At 38.1% G+C, this 23,688-nt stretch overlaps 1 protein-coding gene across 1 annotated transcript in view; it reads right to left on the bottom strand.

The window, feature by feature from the left end:
• Positions 1-23,688, bottom strand: part of CDH8 (cadherin 8) — a 211,417-nt gene that overhangs the window by 66,437 nt on the left and 121,292 nt on the right. The window contains 3 exon segments of the mRNA XM_030581829.1: positions 11,665-11,801; positions 19,806-20,059; positions 22,524-22,711. Of these exon segments, the coding sequence (XP_030437689.1) occupies positions 11,665-11,801; positions 19,806-20,059; positions 22,524-22,711 (579 nt within the window).

The following is a 23,688-nucleotide window of genomic DNA, read 5'->3' as shown; positions in this document are numbered from 1 at the left end:
CCCTGCGGCATGCTGCCCCAAGCACATGCTTGGCGCACTGGGGCCTGGAGCCGGCCCTGCCCCCATTAGTCACAGAGCCACCTGCAGCTTCTCTGGCTATACATGGGGCCAATTTCTAGAGGCCAGCTGCAGCTACTAGTCAAGGGAGGGGTGGCAATTCCAAGGCTGAGCATGCTTGAATCGTGCAATGGCGGCCTCAGTGCTGGCCTTGGGCAGCTGCAGACTCTGTAGTTAGGCACTTCCCTCCTCTAGGCCATGGCTTTAAGTACCTGAGATGCCCATCACCTACAGCAGAGGCCACCAAATTCCACACACCCCTCAGCTAGCACATAATCGTGCAGAAAGTGCAGCCTGAATGATTTTGGAGGGTGGGGTGCCAGGAGGTTCCCATACCTGAGCAGCAGCTCTGCAACAAACTCACATGCCCCTCTATTCTGTGGGACCAGGACCCTGTGAATACAGTGGAGTTACCCTGTGTATAATTAGTTTTGTCCAAAGCCTCTTGAAGTGAGCAGGAGTCTTTTCACTGTCTTTAATGGGCTGCGTATAGAAGCAAAGGACCCCATTCTAGACTCGAGGAGCAAAGTGCATTCTATGCTGCACTGGTTTACTATTGTAACAGGAAGGTCTCACATTACCTAGTGAATAAGCAACACCTCCTACTGCACCCAACTTATTTTGAGATGCTTCCCACCCAATCACTAAATGTAAACCTGCTTCGCTTACAAAGGCTGAAAATATCAGGTAGTATGGTTACAAAAGCAAGGCACTTCTGAATTCAGTAAGAATTTTGGATGTGCACAGAACACAGGCAGGACTGGTTCCCGCATGGTTACAGAACTGCAGTCAAGTGGAAGAATTTTCAGCTTGTGTGATTGCAGGATATCTGAATCCATATTATAAGCCTGTCCTACATAAATGAAGAAAAGTTGAGGTGCCTTTATTATTCTTTTGTTCCACTCTTTGTTTCTATGGGGAATTTGCCAATGCAATATTACTGTCTTCCGTTTAAACAAACAAAACTAAACAAAAAAAATGGTAATGGCTGTTGAAAATAGCAATTCCAGTCCTATCTAGCACTGGGAAGACCCCAGCATTTGTTGCTCAATTTTTTCCTCTTTTTTCTACAGCAAATTACAGAGGATTAGTATATTTGATTGGGGAGAAATGAAATAACAGCTGCCAAAATTGAGCTTGAGCACTCCTGAATTTTGAGAGTATTCAAATCTTGAAGGCGAGTGCTAGATTCCCTTTCTGAATATTGGATAAATCTGGAAAGGAAAAGTCAATTTCTCCTTCCAAGGCTCAGAAGTGGAAATCCTCCTGTGTGCCTAGTACCGTACCTAAAGCTGCCTGGTAGTAGAGCCTCCCCTCCCTTACTTTTCATTTTAACTTCTCCTAGTGAGGTCCACATACCTCCCTTGCTAGACTTCAGATAGAGAGCTGCACTGTCCATTCATTATGCCCAGTTCCTTCCTTGGGGGCTGCCAGGCAAGGTCACACCAGCATCCTTAATCCAGTCTGGAGAAGTCTTCTGAGGGTGAAACTCTTTGGGCATATTTTTCCCCATTCACACTGCCCCCTCTTCTAGCAGAAAGCTATCCATTCACAGCAAGCTGAAGCACATGGGATCTCAGCTTCCCCACTCCCTCCCCCTCCCTTTCCTTCCCTGCTCCAGGGTAGGCTCTCTAGGCAGGGAGCTGGCCAAGGAGCTCCCAGGGTCCCTTGGATTCTGAGCTCCCATGCTGGATCCTGCTGCTTGAAGGCTCCACTTGTGCAACTCTGCGAGAGGGGAGGAAGCATGTGTTATGAGCCTCCTTCCGAGCTTGGGCCCAGCGCCACGGTAAATCCAGTACTGAGTAGGAGCACTAGGTCAGCAATAAGAGTATGTTTCCACTGAAGTCGTAGGTGGGACTGCAGCTCAGGTAGAATTTCAGGCAGGCTTGTATAGCCCATATTGAAGCTCAGGCTGCTATTTTTAGCTGAGCTAGTTAGATTAACACTAGCCTGGGTATGCCAACCTGTATTGCAATGAAACCTCCAATTCAGTGTAGGCACATACCCTAAAGGTATTGTTGCACCCATGCCAGAGCAAGAGAGGGAGATTTTCCTGTGCTTTTTTAACATAGCTGCACCATGTTAGAAAAAGCAATTCCTTTCATCTATGGAAGAGAGAAAATAGCAGGTGAAGCTCAAGCCATGATGGAATTTGTCACTGGTAGACGGGAGGCTGAAGTAAAATAGGAAACCTACAAGAGGAGGAGCCAATGAGAAAACAAATATATCTTGACAGAGAGAGCTTAATAGTCTCCCAGTCGAAGAGGAAAGAGAAACAGCACCCATTGTGTTCTGCTGCCTTCGTATGGATAGATAAAAGCAAGTAAAAAGTGTGGATGGAAACCAAATAGAGAGGTACTCTTTAAGGTGGTCACAGCCAGGTATTTGGATAGTAGGGACTTCAGGAATTAATCTTATGTATGTGTTCTAAAATAAATAATATCTGAATTTAAACGATCTTGCTGTGTAAAGTGGTCCTACATAAGGATTTGATTACTATTTTTCTCCTCCTCCTCCGCATCATTTATTACACTCATGTTTCATCCTAACAGACTATAAATTCTCTGGTCAGGGACTGTCCTGTCGCTCTGTGTCTGAACAGCACAAAGCACAATGAGGCCCTGTTCCTGGCTGATCCCAGTATGTCAGCACCACAAAGAATAGGGTGAAAATTACATGTGAGGCACTGGTTATATCTGTGTTTCTCAGCTGCTGAAAGTTACATGCTGTAAACCTGATTAAAAGTGTAAATTATGATTCAGAGTCACAGAGACTGAATTTGGAACACATCATGCAACATAAACTATTACAAGAACAAATATACCACAGAATAATTAACTCCTGATAAATCTCTCTCTCTGCTCCTGTATATAGTGTGCATATAAGAAAGGTGTTTATTTTTAAACCTAGGGTTGGATTGGCACATTGCAATCCACACTGAGGGGCAGCATGTTGCTGCACTGTGGCAGGATCAGCACAGACCAACCATTGTGAACTTTGCTCCAAGGCAGATGTAAGCCAAACCTGCCCCTTTCCTAGCTCAACTTACTTTCCCCTCTACAGCTGTGTTGATGGAGCTGCTGTGTAGCAGGGAGGAGCCAAGACTCTTATCCATCCCACTACTGGCACCACCTTCACCCAGATATGCAAGAGGAGGAGTAGCAGCCCAGGAGAAGCGGCTCCATGTTGTAACCCATAACGTAGGTGGCCGACACAGGGAAAGGAAGGAGATATCTTTTGCCTCTTTACTCCTCAGTGTGGAGGTGTAGGCTGGCTCAACACTGAGCCCACAGAATGCAAGCAGAACATTCCACTTATTTAAGTTTCAGCATCCTCATTCCCATAAGCTCATATGTCACAAACCATAACTGAGATCCACTTGAAATATGGAGTTTGCAGAATCCAAATAAATAAAAAAATGAATAAATAAATAAGCGAGACAGCTACCCACACACACACAAAGAGGATATATGTTAATCTTGAGTGGCAATTTTTAATGAGCACAGTAATTCTAATGTCAGGTGAGAGAAAGCTTGTGTATTTTAAAGGGATCATCACTTAATCACCTTTAAAGCTTACCACGTTTTCTTGACTCTTGCTGATCTGAGTCTTACAACGATACAGCTTAGAAATGAATTTTTTAGAAGTTTTTAATGTTGTAATTTATGACATAATTTTATATTTTTGTGCACATATTTCTGAAACACATGGCAGCACCTTTTGCAAGGCCAATTCCAGACAGGCATAGTAGTAGGAGCCTGGTCTTATAATAAACAGGCATTTCTTTTAAGATTCACCAGAGCCCCATAATTCAAGTGGACCTCACTTATGGTCTATGAGATATGAGCATGCAAATATCAGCATGTTCAGCCTCAGATCAGTGAAATGTTCTGCAGTCATACTATGTGATTAATGTATCCCTTCCGTGCCTACGTTATAACACTGTCTCTGATATAAACCTTTACCTTGGCTCCCAGCTACATTAAACCTCTATTTATTATTAGTCTTGTTATATCAGTTAACCAGTAATGATTTGAAATACAGGGCATTTTCCTTAGCACTAATGACAGACCGGGAGGAATTGATGGCATGAAAAACAGATGAGGAAGTAGCCTCAGCAAAGGGTGTTATTGCTATTATCAGATGGAGATGGAAAATCAGAGAAGAGGAGTATGAAGGCAGAGGGAATATAGAAATGTCCTACACATAATAGTGAAAACTAAAAATGTAATGCCCTATACATAAATCAGTGTGATTGCCTGAGTCATGAAATTCTACTCAGTTTACAATATTTGGATAACATTAGTGAGAATGGTGTAATAAATAATAAATAGTGCATATTTTACTTTCTTTTGATGTTAGAGCTGCAGATACAGTAATTACGGTGTCATCTTAATTGTGTATTGATAGATAAGGCAAAGCCTTCTTTACCCATTTACGTGTCATCAGTGAGACTAGGGACCCGATGAACCAGCAGATTAGCCACTCAGTGGTAGAAGTTATCACAATTTCCATCTATTCACAGCCTATTTCAAACATTGTTTAATGTATTTTTTCTATTTTCATAGGCACATTGTAAATCATTAATTTCTAGTACCATTATACCATATCATGTTCCTTTTCACAGGATTCTGAGTTTCCAGTCACAATGTAAAACCATGTGCTACTATTCATTATGCTACCAAGTGACTAGTTGTAGGACTGTGGGAGAAGGAAGCCATACTTTTGACATTCGTGTGTGTTTTTGTACAGTAGAGTAATATTTATATCCTAAGAGCATGGTTTGTTCAAAGGGCAATTCAAATGATAGGTACAGTTCAAACCTGGACCAATTAGGGCACAACTCTGAGCAGCATGGAAACTGGGGATGGGTAGGAAAAATGGATTAGGAAGGAAAGTGAGATGTAGGTGCTAGGAAGGATGTGAGCAGATGACTGGGAATTACAAATGACTGGGGGACTTTTCCCTTATAATGGGTATAATTGAGCAGTCAGAAAGCTGCATTTTGAAGATAGCACCAGGTAAATCAAGGATGGAAGGAACACTGCACAGAAAGAAGGGGGAAGTTAAGGGTGCACCAGGAGAAGTTACTGAGAATGTCAATTTCATTCTTATCGCAAGGAAGTTCTGCTCAGTATCTCAAGCAAGTGTTTTTATGCCTATATATTTCCCCAACCCTTTCTCCTCTTCAGACTGCAACACAGGAAAATAAAACTATGTCAAGTCCCCAACCACCTGGTGAATCCTCCCAAGCTTCTAATCATAATAAAGTCTCCATTCTCAGCATACATTATGAAGTTCTTTAGATCTCAGTCACATATTACCTTGTGATACAACAAAACAATGTGAAATTCCATTACTCCAGTATCTAAAGTCCAGAGTCAGTGACAGGAAGCAAAGTTCACCTTTATATTCAAAGAATAAAAAGGCATGTTCCTGGTAGGAAAAGGTCACTTGGCCAACAAGACTGTTCCCTTTAGATTTTAATCAACTTCATGTTCTTACTTTATATTCTTCTTGACTCACAAAAGATTCTCTCTCTGGAACAAACTTGGCAGGGGGTGGGGGGAAGGAAACACAAAAATCAATTCATGTCGCTAGTTATTTTTGGTATCCCTCTTGCTATACATTAGTGAGTTTCTGCCTCACACTCCAAGCTTCTATATCAGTGTGATTTTGCAGGTCAAAGGCCCAAATCCTTTGTTTTATTCTGTTATCTTAAAAATTAATGTGACATAATATATCAGCGTAACAAGGTCACTACATGACAGGATAGGAAATATGTTTAATTGTAATGGAGAAAACTTTGCTTAAAAACAAATATTTTCAATGGTAAGAAAATAGTTAGTAGAATAAATAAGGGGTGACTTGATTTATGTTTTAAGACTAATGCTTGAGCTTCTCAAAGTAGTGCAAGAAACATATCCACACATCTTTCCATTAAAATTAATGATACATGGCAATATCTCCTGCACTGGTTTGAAAATCTCACCTGATATGGCTGAAGCTGTTGTGCACTGTTTAAGATTACTTTCAGGCCCACATTTTCCATCGATGTCTCTCTGTATAAACACTGAAGCATACAGTGTCTTCAGCATTGTGACAACAAATCCAGGCTGAAGACTTGTCTGAGAAGCACCACCATAGGCCATTTGCTTTGATGGCAAAGACTGTATGCTATTTAGTTATTGAAATTTAGGAATGAGCTTGCAAATCATCACCTGTCCATATATCACACAGATTTAAGACAAACAATGGTGATAATTCTGTTAACCATTTATAATGTGTCGTATCTGCCTCTTTGATCTAAAAAAAATCCATCCAGATTCCTTTCTATTGCTAGAAAGAGGTAACCTACCAATGTGACCAGCACAATATCCATACCCAGGCCTAAAGCCGGAATGAAAGGTGTAAAGGAAGTCAAGGCCTTCATGTGCTTTCACAACAACTGCTCAATGAGTTTTGTTGTTGTTTTTAGTTTTTAAATAAAGATGGTTAGAAGACATACTGGTAGTTGGTGAGATGGTCAGGATCAAGATACAACTTCCTGAGCACAGGCCTAATTACTTCTCACTTGAATAAACTGGACCCTTGCCTTCTCAAAGGAATATATTAACAGTTTCCACCAACGAAGGACATTATATTCTTGACCAGCTAATTTTACCAACTGTGAAAGGTATTGATCCATCCTGTATATAGCTCTGCAACTACATCTTGACATTGTTTGAAACTCAGAAAATATACAATGTTTCAGTTCCCAAACACTGATATTCTACCAGAAAGGCAGCAAAGGCTGTCTGAAGCTAATTAATTGCATTCACCACAAGTTAAATAGAAAGTTTACAGCAAGAAATACTGAACTCTGCTTCTGAGAGAACGCATCTCATATCTACCACCTAAAAAGAGTACCACTATTTAAGACTTCATGTCCGGGTGATGGAGCAAAATACTTCCTTTGTCTTCATCATTCCAGAAGATTGCCAAAATTTATTTACATCACAACTGAAAAGAATCAGAGATCAGTTTCTACTCAAAACATGACAGCCAGTGGAGAAGGCTATCATGTGAGGATGTCACAAAAAGAGGAGACACTCAGTAGTCGCTTTTTTAATAGTCAAGGACAAAAAACTGTCCTACAGTTGGCTACTGGTTAAGAGAAATTTGGAACCCAAACAAGTCAACTTATCTCTACCTCAGCCCACAATAAGAGTAAAAGTGGGCGCTGAACAGAGCCTGGGAAGTAGTGGCCAAGGACTAGACTAGTAATAGACTGGGACAGAATGAGTTCTTCAATATCCATCCGAATCCCATATTGAATATTCTACATATAGGATAACTCTTTATTTTTATGTACAAGATCATTAATTCCTTGATATTATCGCAGACAATTATATTGACAATGCTTTTTGAATTTCCCTTCATAGTTAGTGCCTGAGAGACAGTACTCTGTCTCTATTACATTTTCAAGGAAGATACTGTCTCATAACAAAGACCAAACTTAAAGTAATAACAAAATACAATATGCTCTCTCCCCATGACGACTCACCAAACACACTTATTTCTGTCTTAGAAGCTTTTAAAAATATTTCCTCAAATAAAAAAAAAGTAGGTTTCTATGGTATTCTGTGAAATTCAGCCTTTGTTTCATTGTAAATGACATACAATTACACTGGGAATGTAAAAAAAAGCCATCAGCAGGAACTCTAATGCTAGGTGCAAACTATGAATTTTTTTTTTTTCATAGCACCCCGTAGGCAGCAGTTTCACAATAGTAATGGATGCTGTGGCTCACATGAGGCCTAATGACAAGGCTTATTATTAAAAATACTTATGTATAATTATATATTTTTTAAAAGCTGGGGAGGGCAGGGACTTGATTCTGATGTCAATGTAATTCAGTTGACTTGGTGGAGCTTCTCCTGATACACACGAGTAGAAGCAAATCAGAAGCAAGTCAGTTAAAGCAGTTTCTTAACAAATGTTTCCACACACCCCCTTTAGCTTTTAGAGAGGAAACGGAAAATTAAATTCTTCTGCATTATGGCAAACACCACATGACAAAACATGTCACCCAAGGTAAGAGAGAAGGCACATTTGGATAATACATTCAGTTTAATCTGTTAAAGGCATTACAATCTTTTAGACAAAAATTCCTCTTTTTAAATCAGTCACCTCACCAAACAGCAATGACATTAATGCTTCCAGATTCTAATATATTTACGCCAGTGCAGGTCAAAGTATGTGTGGGGGGGACCCAAAACAAAATCATGGAAATGTTTGTGAAATATCTTTCCACTTTCTGATACAAATTTGTTTTTGTAGAAAATTTCCAATCTGCTCTAATTACTATAGAACTTGGATGCCTTACACATCAGATTCCAAAGCAAGCAGCCTCTCTGGCTGGCAGCCCACAGCAACTCTGAGGGTTTCCTAATAAACCTCTCCCTATGCCACAGGATTACTGTCTCCTGGCTTCTACCTATTCTGGGGGATTGCTGCCTCCTGGTCTCAGTGCTTCTTCCACTTTTTCTGGTGACAGGGCAAATGTATTTTACACATCTATACCCAGAAAACACATTAATTCCACACTGTTGATGACACGGGACTTTCCACATCCCATGCCAAATATTGATTTTGGAAGTTGCAAGAAAACCATATATTCACAAAAAAGGACCATGGAGAACGCTTGCAATAGCGCTAGCCCTGCATATTGTGCAACTACACCAGAAGTGAAACAGACTAATGCAGGAAAGCAGATAGCTCTTTTGCATGAGATGTGTTCTTTCATGGGAGGATTTGTTATATTTTATTTTTGGCCTTATTCAGCAGATCAGCCTTTCTCCTGAACCAGTCAGCCTGCTGTCCTTCCACTATCATACCTTTCTTTAGCTCAAAAATCTACGGATGTGCTACACTGGATGAGGCTCAGTGAGTAATGAGAAACAACCATTTTGCTTCATTTAGCTAGTCAATGTTGGTACATTTCTTTTATGGCTGGACTCAGTATTTAATGTCAGTAAAGTTCTGGGTGAAGATATAATGACATAAGTTTTAATACTTGTGGTGAATCTCATAATGCATATTATGTGATAGAAGTAAGGATGCCTTGAGGAAAACTGGTATGGAGAATTTCCTTAGAATCAGTGTTTCTACAGCCACAACAAATCTAACCATTACACTTTTTGCAGCTTTCTCCACTAGAGATGGTAGTATTGCTCAATGGCAGATATTAACCTTGGCAAAAGATGGTCCATACAATAGACTCATACTTCTTTCCCTGTAAATGGTTGTTTCCATAGTTTAGGGCTTCTCCAATAGAAAGCACTCAGGCCATGCTATCAAACTGGTGTTAGCCCACAAGATTTAGCAGTAATTAACAGGGCAAGTTTTATTTATAGTACTGCACACAAATCACAATGGTAGGTCATATTAATACAGTTTACTGTGCATGTAACTCATAGATTCCAAGGTAGAAGGAACCATTGTAAGCATCTAGACTGACCACCCATATATCACAGGCCATAGAACTTTCCAAAAATAATTCCTAGAGCATCATATCTTTTAAAAAACATCCAATCTTGATTTTAAAATTGTCAGTGATGGAGAATCCATCATGACTCTTGATGATTTGTTCCAGTGATTAATTACCTTTACTGTTAAAAATTTACACCTTATTTCCGGTCTGAATTTGTCTACTTTCAACTTCCAGCTATTGGGTCATGTTATACCTTCCTCTGCTAGATTGGAGAACCTCTTATTAAATATTTGTTTCCCATATAAGACTGCATTTCCCATTAACCTTTTCTTTGATAAGCTAAATAGATTGAGCTTCTTGAATCTGTAAGTATAAGCCATGTTTTCTAATCCTTTAATCACTCTTGCTTCTCTTCTCTGATCCCTCTCCAATGTATCAACATCATTCTTGATACAATATTCCAGCTGTGGTTGTACCACTGCCAATAACAGAGAGAAAATAACTTTTCTACTCCTATTGGAAATTCCACTCGTTATGCTCTAAAGGATTGTATTAGCCCTTTTGGTCACAGCCTTGCAATGGGAGGCCACATACAGCAGATTATTTACCACAACTCCTAAATTTTTTTCAGTCACTGCTTCCCAGGATTGTCACCCATTGTTAAGTATGGTCTATGTTCTTTGTTCCCAGGCATTTACCTTCAGATATTAAGATTGCTCTGTATCAGTGACCTGTCCTGTTCATTATTTACCACTCCTCCAAATTGTGTCATCTGCAAATCATATCAGTGATAATATTTTGTTTTCTTCCAGGTCATTGATAAAAATGTTAAATAGCATGGGGCCAACTTGAGATTTTATTTTATATTCAGTTCTATCTTTCTTGTTTATTCACACACTTCGGTTACCACTCATGGTTTGCACTTTCAAATATAAATACTATGGGAAAAACTGACTACAAAATATATTGTAACATCCAAGTAAAAACTTTTTATTCTATCATTCATTCTCATGTTGGAAGATGACGGTGTTATGAGCTTAATACTTAAAAGTAGCAGTTATTACAACACCAAATATTTAAATCAGATGGTTGGGTAAGGGTGGGAGGAGGAGAGCTGAAAATTAGTAGAGATCATTAACATGGTTAATATGGTTATGGTTATCGTCTCATTAGAAAATCAGTATGGTTTCTTCAACAGAAGACAATATTCTTAGGACAGGGTGGGAAGAACGCATCTAGTAATAGAAATTGTATATACACGTTGATGGCAGAATAAATATATTAGCAAGAACACATATGTATCTAAGCTGAAGCTGTAAAAGATGGGAAAACCACTCAGCAATATCATTAAAAAATAAATGAACAACTTTCCTAACATTTATTTACTGCAGTAGGTTCTTTATGTCAAGTTTCTTTTCTGAAATAATAATAATTACACTTAGTTCAATTTTGGGAGTTTAGGGATTACATAATTGAGAATTTTGCCTGGTTGTGGTCTAAGGCCCATATTTTTAATGGCATTTAGACATTACTATGCTCAGTGTTGTAATGCCCAATTGATTTAGGCCCCTAAGCCTAATTCAAAACCTAATCTCATTCAGTCTCAATGGGACTTAGATTTTAGAAACCTGGCCTAAGACCCTGAATCCTGTGGCTACTTAAACATGTATGTAACTTTGATCATGTGAAAAGTTACATACATGCTTAACCATTTATGGGACTAGAACAAAGTAAATACTCAAAGTAAAGACCTCAGGGTTTGGCCCACAATTGACTTTAATGGTGTGAGAATTTCACGCTCCTTCTATTAGAGTCTCACCAGGTATTCCCTCTCTCTTACTTTTACACTTTTTCCTGCACAAACATATCCATATTTTCTTTTACAACTATATGTTACTTTCCTCATTTATAAAACACATTTTTGAAAATAGACATGATAGGAGAATGTCATATAAAATTAGCTTAGCTTTCACAACCTTGTTATTTTAAAATCTAAAACACGTAAACTGTAGAATATCTTTCACAATCTATACAATCTCTAATAGTTATTCAAACATTTGAAACTACAACAGACAATATTACAAGACAAACAGAACCAAAAGTAAAGCATGGACAAATGCATAAGCACTTACTCGTTTCCGTAGCTACAATAGTTATGTTGTGCCACGTGTTTGTTTCTCTGTCGAGTGCTGTTGCCAAAGTTATTTTTCCATCATCTGCATTAATGTTGAACTGTCTCTCAAGGTCAGTATGTCGATCAATGGAAAACCTACAAAATGAGCATCCCTGTAATCTATTCAGATAAATTTGAATGATCTGTTCATATTGTAGAAGAATTTAAGTAATCTTCTGAGAACTGCAGTTTTCTAGCCAAACGGATTGAGGAGCTCAATAGCATAATAATTTATAAGACAAAGTAAGTGACTGTGTCTCAAGAAACTTAATTGTTGTCCAAGGAGTAATTAGCTGAATATTCAACATGAAGGTCATAAACTGCCATCGGGTTCAGTAGGTAACATCTTTAAAAACCACTGCTGATCAAGAGTTAATTAGAAAATCCATCACATTTATTAGACAACTTATGTAGTATTTCATTTAATATAAATTCAACACCAATATATTAAACACACACAAAAATATTGAGCTTCATGGTTATTTTAAATGAGTACTGAAAAACATTCTTTTACTAATATTTTTCAGTTTTAATGAAGCATGAAATATTAACCAAGCACATTACCTGCTTAGTTTTCAAGCAATTCCATGGACAATAGGTAAGTTAATGAATCACCATTTAGCAGTAAAGCACTTAAAAAACAAACAAACAACAAAAATACACACAAAAAAGAAAATACAGGGATTGACTGTTATATGGATTGACGTAATTGGTTTCTAAGAAAACAACTTTGATCTGACAGCTAGTCAGAGCTTGCAAATGAGAATATACAGGTAAATTATGCAGCCTAAACATAGCCAGCTTGACTAACAAGAAAGAGCTGCAGTAGATTGCTCCAACAGTGCATTAAGCAGAATGATGATTTAGGGCTCGGCACAAGAAAGCTTTTATATAGGTTCATTTTCATAGAGTTGTTTTATTAATGTATTACTTGTAAAAAGAAACTAAACTGGAAAATTAAGCCTTCCAATTTTTTTTGATGGGTGAGGTACAAAAAGAATTTATCACAAACTACTGGTACGGTACAACAGTCACTGGCTTCAAGGGGTTTTACTGATTCTGAACTGTGGATTTATATAAGAGACTGTAATGCTTTTGTGTCTAGGTATTATAAAGAATAACAGCATGCACTGATGGTTCTGCATCTGTTCTGCATTATACCTAGGCATAATGGAGTGAGCTAGGATGGAGTGTCAGAGTGGATTACACACTTTATATTGTGGTTATGGTCTGGAAAGTGACTCAAAAATGGCAGTGTCCTGTTACACATCTGTTTCTTACTAACACTCTGCACTATATCTGCTTAGTTCACTGATGAAAAACTAACATATTTCACTACAGTCGACAAGACAATTATTAAGATACCAGCTTAATCTATTCCTCCTCATGCATCATCATCAACCTCCAACAAAGTTCTGGTTCCAGAGCCTTTCTTTGTCATGATGACATACACTGGGAACTGATGTAGGATTAAACAAAACTTGATTAACCTGAACTCATTCCTGGTGTAACTCCACTGATGTCAACAGAATACACCAGGAAAAATCTTGAGCCATCAGACTGACCTACCTAGGTCTAGTAATTGAATTTTAAATCTCACTGTTACAACAATTTTTCCAGTATTTGAATAGTAAATCCTTTGTTCGTATTTAGAAGTAGATAAGTGTTGCAATTTTACTATGTTGCGGGTAAATTTATTAAATATATTGCCCATTTTAAAAGTTTTAGTTCACCGCAAATGTTTATTGGGCAAGCTCTGCTGTACAAACATGGCTCTAGGAAAATCTAATGTCGGCCATAATATTGTTAGCTTGAATAACAACGAAAGGACTGAAATTTAAAATGTCTCTTTGGCCCAAAAGACATTTTAGACTTGATTTATTCCATCTTCAAGGTGTTATTAGCTGTGTGCAGAACTACAGTAGCTAAAAAGAATAGCAAAGAAGGATCCACGGCCAAATTTTCATAAATGGCTGCTTAAGGCAAGGCATCTACATTCATATTCGGACCTCTAAGTAACGTGATTTTCAGGTGAGTTGAGCACACCAAGTTCCTATTGGCTTGAATAAGAATGAACAACATCCATTTGTCCGAGACCCACTCTATATTATAATTCCATTCCTGGTTCTGTACTAACGGTATATATATATTTTTAAAGTTCTATAACTGGGGATTTAACATCAGTGAGTTTATTGTAGTGATTTTAATCCTAACAATATTTATTCAGAATGCAAAAAATGCATTAAAAATAAAACATTACTTAACACAAGTTACATGGGTTTACAAGGTTGCCAAGAGGCAAAAATCCCCTCTTGACTATAAATTAAGAAATATCTTCTACAAAGTAAAAAATATAAAATCTGCAGTGCCATAAACTTGGGGAGACTAATGGCATATATGAAGCTATCTTTTCATGATAATAATATTATAGCTCTTTTTAATGGGGATGCATTGTCAAATATATACACGATACATAAAATGTACATTTCTATAAAAATGGAAAAGAATATCTCAGAAAATAATATCCTTTGAAATTGCCATAGTAACACCACAGGTTATTTGGACTTTTTGTTGTTGTTGTTAGTTTATTAAACTGTGCAGGAAAGAAATAGGTGGTGTGATCATACATTCCTTTAGCTAAAGACTCTGGGACTGATTCTGATTGCTCTCACTAGATTTACCTTGATGCATCTCCACTGACTTAATATGAGTTATTCTTGATTTACATCAGGGTAAATGAGAGCAGAATGCAACTTTCATTGTTGAGAATTCTACTTTCCTGATCCTGCTGAGATCTGAATCACAATATTGATGCTATAAATCACCCTATTTCAGAGATGCCAGCCAAAGAGGGCTTGTTACTTGGTGACTGAGATAAACAGCTGTACCTTAGGAAGGCAAAAAATATTGTATTAACGATTTTAAGGCCTGCTGTGAATTAAGAAAATGATCCTTGGGTGACAAAGATGAAGTCTCTCCAGTATGAATTTGTGGGAAAACTTCTACAATGAAGCTTATTTCTCTCAAAGAGAGAGACTGAAGAGCAGTGAACATCTCTGAATTTATAGGAGGGCAGAGAGTGTAGAGAAAGCACAAATTATTACACATGATTTTTGCTATGCACTTGGACCAAGACTTGGCCAAGGCAATAAAATAACAGAAATATGAAATGAGCAGCACTGGAATAAGTCAGAACAGATTTGAAGAGAAACTTAGAATGATAAAAGATGCTGATCTGATACATTGAACCACTACAGAGCAGTTTGACTACCTTTACTGAAGTTTAGCAGTGGAACTCCTTACAGAAAGTTTCTACTCATTGTGATTAAGAATTTCCCTAGACAGAGTCTAGAACTATAAACTACACATTTCTGAAAGTTTTAATCGAATTTGGTAACTGTCAGATTAGCACGTCTGAAAAAAGTCTGTTCAAATTTGTGTATATATGAAATCAGCAAAGTTTAAAAGTGAACCAGTGACTTAAATAATTTCGAACAGAGAAATTGTAAATGTAGAGAAAAGAAGCAGAATTGATCCTTATAAAATATAACACTGGATTATGAGATGCAGACATCCTACAAGATGCACAAAGAAAATAATCTTGCTTGGCCATATATTTTTCCATATGGACATACTTTAGAATTGATATCAACAAATAAATCATATGCAAGGGAATACCCTAACAGATAATTAAGACAGAATCAACAGCTGGATCTTACATAACTTCTTCCCTACTTCACATAGCACTAGTATCTCTCCATTCCCAGACCTACATCCAGACAGAGGTAGTGAAAGAACGGCCACATTACACATACACGCAAAGCCTCATCCTTCAGGCTGTCCTGGCACAACTCCCTTTGAATTTAAATGGAAGTTTTCCTGGTATGAAGACTGCAAGATTCAGGATTGAGCAATCTGTTTGCTATAGGTTATTGCTTTCCCTTATTACCCTTCCTAACAAACTATAAATCATAACCGGACTGGGACCAAATTGAGAGGCTATGAAGTGAAGTAAGACACCTTCTGCCACCCTTTAGACCAGGTTTTCTCAAACTGTGGGTCAGTACCCAAACTACGTCATCAGATTGTTTCAATGGGTCATGTGGCAGTTCCTGTGGCTCCTATCCCTCAGGGCTGGCTGGGCTCAACCGCCTTCTCCAGGCACTGCAACCTTTGGGGTCCCAGTGCCATTCAAGTTTAGTCTAGCCTAGATGATGGGAGTCCAGGCATCGGCACTGACTCCATGGGTGCTCCAGGGCTGGAGTACCCATGGGGAAAAATGGTGGATGCTGAGCACCCACCGGCAACCTCCCTAACTGAACCCCTCCCTACCCCCGTCTCCTCCTGCCCGCTGGTGGGCCCCACCATTCAGCACCTCCCCCACGCTCCCTGCACCTCCTGCTCACCACAATCTGCTGTTTTGCAGCATGCAGGAGGCTGGAGGAGTGAGGGGGGGAGCAGCAAGAATGTGGCACACTGAAGGAAGGGGCACAGAATGAGGTGGGGAGAAGAAGGGTGGGGTGGAGTGGTGGAGGGAAGAGACACGGCGGAGGCAAGATGGGGTGGGAAGGGGCTGGTGGGGGTCGGGCCTTGGGAGAAGGGGTGGAGTGGGGGCGGCACCTGGGGCAGAGCTGGAGGCTGAGCAACCCCAGGCACTTTGGAAAGTCGGCACCTGTGAGTCCAGATGGCCAAATTCCACTGAGTGGCACTGCAACCCCATGAGCCAGGTCACAACCCCACTCACAAATTTGGTCCAGTTGTGTGGGTGGGGCCAAAGTTTAGCAGGACTGCAAATCCGGAGCCAAAAGCCAAGCCCTGACAGTCCCACAGCACAAGAACTGCAGAAGCCACCACTGTGGGGTGAATACTAGGCAGGACACAACCCCACCAGGGGAGCAGCCATCCAGGGCGCAAAGACATGGGCAGGTCTCAGGGTTGGAGTGCCACTCCACCCCCTGACTCACCTCAGTGGGCCACCCAGACCGTCTAGGTTAGTGGGGGAGCTTGTGGCCCCACATGTCCTCTCTGCATGTCACCTCTGGTAGGGGAAGAAATATGCTTGCTTGTCCCCGGTGCTAAAATGCTTAGTCTGCCACATGCTCCATGCTAGACTATTTACTGGGTTGTGACAGGCCATAAACATTTACTAATGGGTACTGAGCTGGAAAAGTTTGAGATCAACTGATTTAGATGATGATCTCTGCGTCTCAGCTGAAGTGATCGGAGTGGGCAAGAATTAAAACAGAGTGATTCACAAAATCACATTAATCTCCCTGAAATGTTGTTTGGGAGAAAATAAATGGAAAAACATCCTATTTTGATATTTTTGGAATAAAATGTTTTGATTTTTCATTTCAGAACAACTTTGTTTCCATTTAAGAAAAATGTGTACTATACAATTTTTGAAATATCAAAATCAAAACAAAATATTTTTTCACTCAAAATGATTTATTTTTATTTTTTAAATTTTCTTTCAGACTATTTTAAAATGTGTGGGTTTTGTTCCAAATAGTGACAAAAAACAAATCTTGAAATCCTAAAATCTTCCACAAAATGGATTTTTAATTTTATGCCTAGCTCTAATATACAATAGTGCTATCATAGAGATGCAAAATCTCATGATCTTCTTTTATTTTTTAAAATAATTTGTCCAAGAGATAAAATATATATTTAAATTCACTAGGCCTGTCTGGAACCAACTAATACTATACTAGCTAGTGCCAGAATTAACCGGTTGTATGCCAAGAATAAGCATGAAAATGCAGAAAATTATACTTTGTACTTTTCTCATTTAGTTAACAAAAAAATACTGTGGAAAGATGCCAACTTTTTTTTTTAAATTAGTCCAATCCTCTTCTGTATTTATTTTTTTAAAGAAAAAATAATTGAATTTACACTAAAGAATTTGGCATTTCTCATTTTAATAGGCTCAGTTCTGTCTTTTCTTATATCAAGGGTATATATGGTTTCTATATAATTTGATCAAGAAATAGGATTATCTGGTTCTGCCACTCAGCTTGTATAAGATTTTGGAGAACATCATGAGAGATGTACCATGTGCACATAAGGTGAAGAAAGGGAAGACTTAACGATGTTATATATCCAGAGGGGAATTAAGCAAGGAAGAGGTTCAGATGTCAGGGCTGGGGCATGGGCATCCTTGTCTCGGGTTAACATTAGGCATGGGCTGACAGTCCAGAAGCTAATTACCAGGAATCAGGCTGAGTTGGACCACCAGGAGATCAGAATCGGGAGAAACCAGAGGGCAGGGATCAAGAATCAGTTATCAAGTGTCAGGCCAAGTGAGGATACTAGCAGGTCAGGCTCAGAAGGCAGAAACATAAACACCAGTGGCCAATGGCAGGATGAATCCCACTTGTACAGACAATTTCCTGTTTCCTCCTCTAGCTTAAATAGCGGCTGCAGCCCAATCAGGATCCGTGGAGCTCTCCCAATCAGAGTGTAGAAGTGGATCATGGTCCCAGTTAGGCTTTATGGACCTTAGTCCTAGCTGCTGTCTCTGAGCTGCCAGATGGAGGATTGGAGGGTGATGAATCCACAAAATTAGGGTTGAAGACCCATGGGGCCTGACATAAGACAGATCAAGATGTGTGTATTTTTTCTTCCCTTTTTTTCTGCTATTTTTTAAATCCTGAGAAAATATGCTGTGCTGTTCAAAATAAAGATGTGTCAGTAATTTTTAATTGACTCGATTAGCACTTCTCAGAGTCCCTCTGTTGAGAGTGACAAAAAGAGGTGCCAATTAACACTAATTTGGATGTGCCCATTAGGAACTAGGTTGTAATCATCCATTAATTTCACAAAAGAACCTGAACAGTTATTAGATGTTAACAATCTTTGGTTACTAAACTTACTAAACTTAACTAGATTTTAATTGACGTCCTAGAGGTGAAAGGCTCTTTACTAATAGTAATCTTCCAAACAAACCAGTCCTACAGGAGTTAACTTTTCCAATTCTGCTGAGGAAACAATAATTTCCTGTTACCGTAAGCTAGTCAAACTTAGTGTGCCACCTGTGGCTCATTGTGTGATATGGTAAAACTGTGTCCTTGGCCACATTGTTTAAATGATGTAAACGATAGTGGTCAGAAAATGGGTGTAAGCGGTAAAATAATGTAATTAGCATCATTTTGTCATCCTTATATGTGCAGAATGGGTATAACTTACACATCATGAGGGCAGAAAGGTGGGGTGGTGGATAATATTATCAGAAGTCATATGGCTTCAACTTTATCAATTCGTTCAAAATATACCCTCACTGTGGGACTGACTCTGCAGTCTATTTTGATAAGACTTTTATTGACTTTAAAAGGAGTTTTTCCTGAGCTAAGTGTTAGGCATTGGGCCCAGAATTCCTTCACACAACAAACGAAATGTTCTTTTGGAACTGTCTGATGTTATCACATAAGAGGTTAGCAAAGGGAAAAGATGTGTGAGAATAAAAATCAGACAGAAATAATCCTAATTTGCATAAAACCTTAATAGTGGATTTTATCTAATTTGGGTCAGGTCAAAGAGGGACAAAATATAAATGAAAAAAAAAAAAAGAAGCAAAATTCTTCCCTGGTGCAAACACTGTTCTTTCCATTGGCATTAAATCAGGGATGAGTTTGGTTTAAGAAATTCAGTCCAGACTATAAAAGAAATATTTCCAATATTACAGCCAATTATGTGGAATTGCCTTGTAGTTAGGATTGTTAACGAGGAAGCTGGAGGATTATTTCAAACTAAATACAGTAAGTGAAATAAACATTAATACGTTAAATGCTGCACTCAGATTTCTTATATCCCTATATGTCTTATATCCATTTAATTCCCATTGTTGGACAAGACAACTGAATTGGGAAAGAAACAAAACAGCTTATGTTTTTTAATTATGAAAATTATTTGATTAGAAGTGTGACATCTAACACAGCAAAGATGTTTTTCAAGTGAAACACAGAAAGACAATGCTTTCTCAAAAATGTAACATGGAGAGTGAGAACAAACTGCTCTCCACTCTATATCATCCATTGCACTAATAATGTACTTAGAATTCTGACAGCAGCTTCTTTAATGATAACTTTAAAGCAGCACTACCTTATAGGACTAGAAGACACATCAGGGTCATGAGCAGTCACCTGACCAATCACAGAGTTAATAGCAACATTTTCATGCACTTCCAGTAGATAAGTAGGTGATGAAAAGACTGGAGGTTCATCAGCATCCTCCACTACAATTTTTACTGTTGCTGTATCCTTGAATGGTCCTCCACTGATGAAGCGAGGATCAATATGAACGTTGGCTGCTTCTACCTTCAGAGTATAGGATTTTTTGGTCTCAAAGTCCAGGGGCTGTTAAGAATGACAAAGATAAATGACTTGCACTAATGACCAGAGAAGCCAGAACAAATAAATATAATACTGATGGATGAAAGTTACATGCATTTAAGTACATTCACTGAGTTTTCATACAATCACTTCCCATTCCCTGAACTCCAACCTGTAAATTATCTGGGCATTTATTGATATGTTTAGTATTTAGCCTCAGTGAAAGCAGTCCCTCGTCTTTTTTTCTTCTGCATTATTTCACTAGAAATTCACAATGATATATTCTCTCTCATGAATTGCACGATCATAATTTCACGTTAGATTCACGATAAAATTTTATTGGTGATTACCTGATGTGCATGCATTTAATCAGTGTTAGTTGGAGATAAGGAGAAATCTTATACAAACTCCATGTGGAATAAATATATTATTATTTTTTAGAACAGTATGAAAAATGTAAAGAACTAGCAATTATTGTTCTTTAGGCAGAAGAGGTATTATGCAGAGTAATTTAGAGATAATCATATAAAAAGTATTTTTATATTAGTACACCTCAAATAAGTCTTTGCATCAGTATTTATAGTGACAAATGAGGCAGATTTCTCTCAGGAATTTCTTATAACTACTGCAGTTTATATTGCTGTATCCTTCTTTAATTTCAGACAGATAAACATGGAGCCAATTACGCTAATCCACCAATGTAACTTCACCATCATTGCCATTGTTTTTGATATTTTATTGCTGTACATCAAAATGTAAGATTTGGAAAAAAATGTTATTGATGTAAAGGAATGAGTCATATAGTAAAAAACAAGTCTATGATATCTTCAAATGTGAGAACTGATGAGCATCTACGATTCAGATCTGCAGTTTCATGCACATCTGCATCAGTATATTCACAATATAATTCTCATGTCTCAGAATGATTCAAATTTCAAAAACGCAAATTTGTTAAGCTCTGAAAGATTTGCATTACAATGTTCAGTGGAAAAAAGAAAAGGACAGAGAAGTCTCAAATCTGCAATGCAAATGCAAACAAGAACACAAGCAGGCATTACAAAACTCTTTCAGGAACTCTCTGAAAGCTTTAAATATATATTCTTACTTTGAAAAATTGTGTTGATTTTTAGATATGAATCCAGCTCTAATTGGACTTTGCTCTTTCTCAACAATTTCTAGTAAACATGACAAGCACTTGCTTCTCTGTCTACTCAGAAATTACTAAGCTTTTGTACTTATGAATAGGTGATTGTAGATCAGCATATTCACAATTTGCCAATCACACCTTCTGTATCATTTTTAGCAATTTCAAATTCTTCATGATAATGACAGCATCCCATAGAATATGTCAAGCCTAGTCCCCAGAGTACCATATTCAAAATTTACTCTACATTGTCTAAACTTGAATGAATTTAAAACTGCAGAGGGATGAGGAGAAATAAAAGAAGAAAAGAAAGAAAACCCCACACCTTTGGCGAATGTCTCCTTACATACATTTTCTGCTACAGGGAACAAAAGTGGTTATTGCTGTCAGGATGAATATGCGAAACAACAGTATGTTAGAGAACTCAGTTATGAAATAACTGGTGAGGGAAATGGGGCAAAAGGCTAATTGCTTTAGTCTGTAAAATAGGCCCACAGCATACAATAATTAACAGAGTATAGGAGCCTGTATCATGTCTTTAACCTGTGGAAAAAAGAATCTAAAGCACAGATGCATACATAGTTTTTCTTTTTTTATATATATGTTTCTTATGAATAGGTCTGCACTGTAAAAGTATATTAAACCATTTTCATTCTGACCTTTTTAATTTAATAACAGCCACAAAGTTGAATGTTAACTATCATATTGGATTCTTATTTTCCAGCTAGAACGTCCTGTGGAAATGTATTATATTTGTTTAATTACAAAAGACTATTAGAGTCCTTTGTGGTAGGCATGGAATTCAAACATTTTCATGATCACTTTTATAATGTTATAATTTATAGTCATATTTAGAGCCAGGTTTCTAAAAGACATGAGTTTTGCCATTGATTTCATTGGGACCAGGATTTCACCTCAGATGTCTTCTGTATGTACATGGCTGGATGGGTGCCTCTTCAAACAGGCAAGTACACAACCCTCCATGTTGTATACACACATGCACTAAATACACACACAAAAAGGAGTACTGGACCTGAAGCTTTAGCTTGGGCCTGAATTTGCCACCCTTACTCATGCTGAGTACTTCCTTATGCCATGAGTAGGTCCACTTAGATCACTACTCATGGAGTAAAGTGGTGTTCTACATGAGTAGAGGTGGCAGAATTTGGTCTCTCTGGATTACAGATACTTTATTACTCAATAAATACTCATAAATTATACATTAACTGATCAAGATTCAACTAGCCAAACAGCTGGCCAAATACCATAACAAATTATTTGACCAACGGCGAAACTGAATAATTGTACATAGATGAAAGTTAATTTTACACAGTTGTCATTTACCTTTCTCAGTCTAATAATACCATCCTGAGTCTGAACATCTGATGTGATTTCAAATATATCCATTCCATCTCCTTCAATGATGTCATAGGATGATTTAGCATTTTCTCCAATATCCAGGTCATTTGCTTTAACCCTTCCTATTGGCTCCCCAAGAGCAATGTCTTCCATTACTGAGAAGTGATACAGACCTTACAAACAAGAGGAAAAGACTAACATTAAGCCTGATTCTAGATTCCCTTTCATGCTCTTTATTCATCTCTGTTTCCCCAAAGTAAATGCTTGAGATGTACAACCGATACAAACCACATTTAAACAAATTATTTACTTAAAGCTGCATAATGTGCTCCATACAGGGGAATGCTCTGTTGACTTGATGTGAATGTTCTTGTTTCACTTACTATATTATCCTATCTCCTGCCTGCGGGGATGTTCAGTGTTGCCAAACATAAAATATTAAGCTATTTTCAGCACAGAAAGATGCAATGTGTAATATACTGCAAGGCACTTTTGAACTTACCTTTGTATTTACAGACTTGTAGACCATTTTTGATAAAATCCAATTACTACACTTCAGCTTGTGCCCTGCAGCAAACTTATCAGATACATTAAAGATGTCTCTTGTGAGTTAAAATCTTCACTGCTCTGTTGACCATAAACTTTACCTTCTGTTACTTTCTGGTCAGAATCTAATTGGTCTGTATATTTTCTTCTGTGAGGTAGAAAACTCACTAATTAGGAGAGAGGCAGGAAACGTTCCCCAACTCATGTTTCAAAGGAAATAATACCTACTTCATAATGAGGGATTAACATCTTTACAATTTTGCCAAGGGATGACTTAATCCCAATGGAAAGCCCTATATGTGCCCTGCATTATGTGAAAATTCAGTAATTGTATTTTATTTCTTATTTTAATTGGTTATGGTACTTCAGACACCTTTATATTCAAGTAGGATTTATTTAAAGGAGATGCAAAGTCTGTTTTTATTGAAATTCCATGTTTTATCCCTCAGATTACTAGTTTGTTAAGAAGAGAACCAAAACACCTATTTTGATGAAATATCTTCCTGGCTTTAGTAAAGACCCGGACGCCAGCAGATGCATACAAAGCATGCACGGCCTCTGCTTTCTGAAATCCTCTACAGATGGCCTAATTATTGCAGCTTCT

This window comes from Gopherus evgoodei, chromosome 12, assembly GCF_007399415.2.
Source record: "Gopherus evgoodei ecotype Sinaloan lineage chromosome 12, rGopEvg1_v1.p, whole genome shotgun sequence".
NCBI classification, from domain to species: Eukaryota; Metazoa; Chordata; order Testudines; family Testudinidae; genus Gopherus; species Gopherus evgoodei.
The sequence above is the reverse complement of the archived record's forward strand: the minus strand, read 5'-3'. Positions and strand labels throughout refer to the sequence as shown.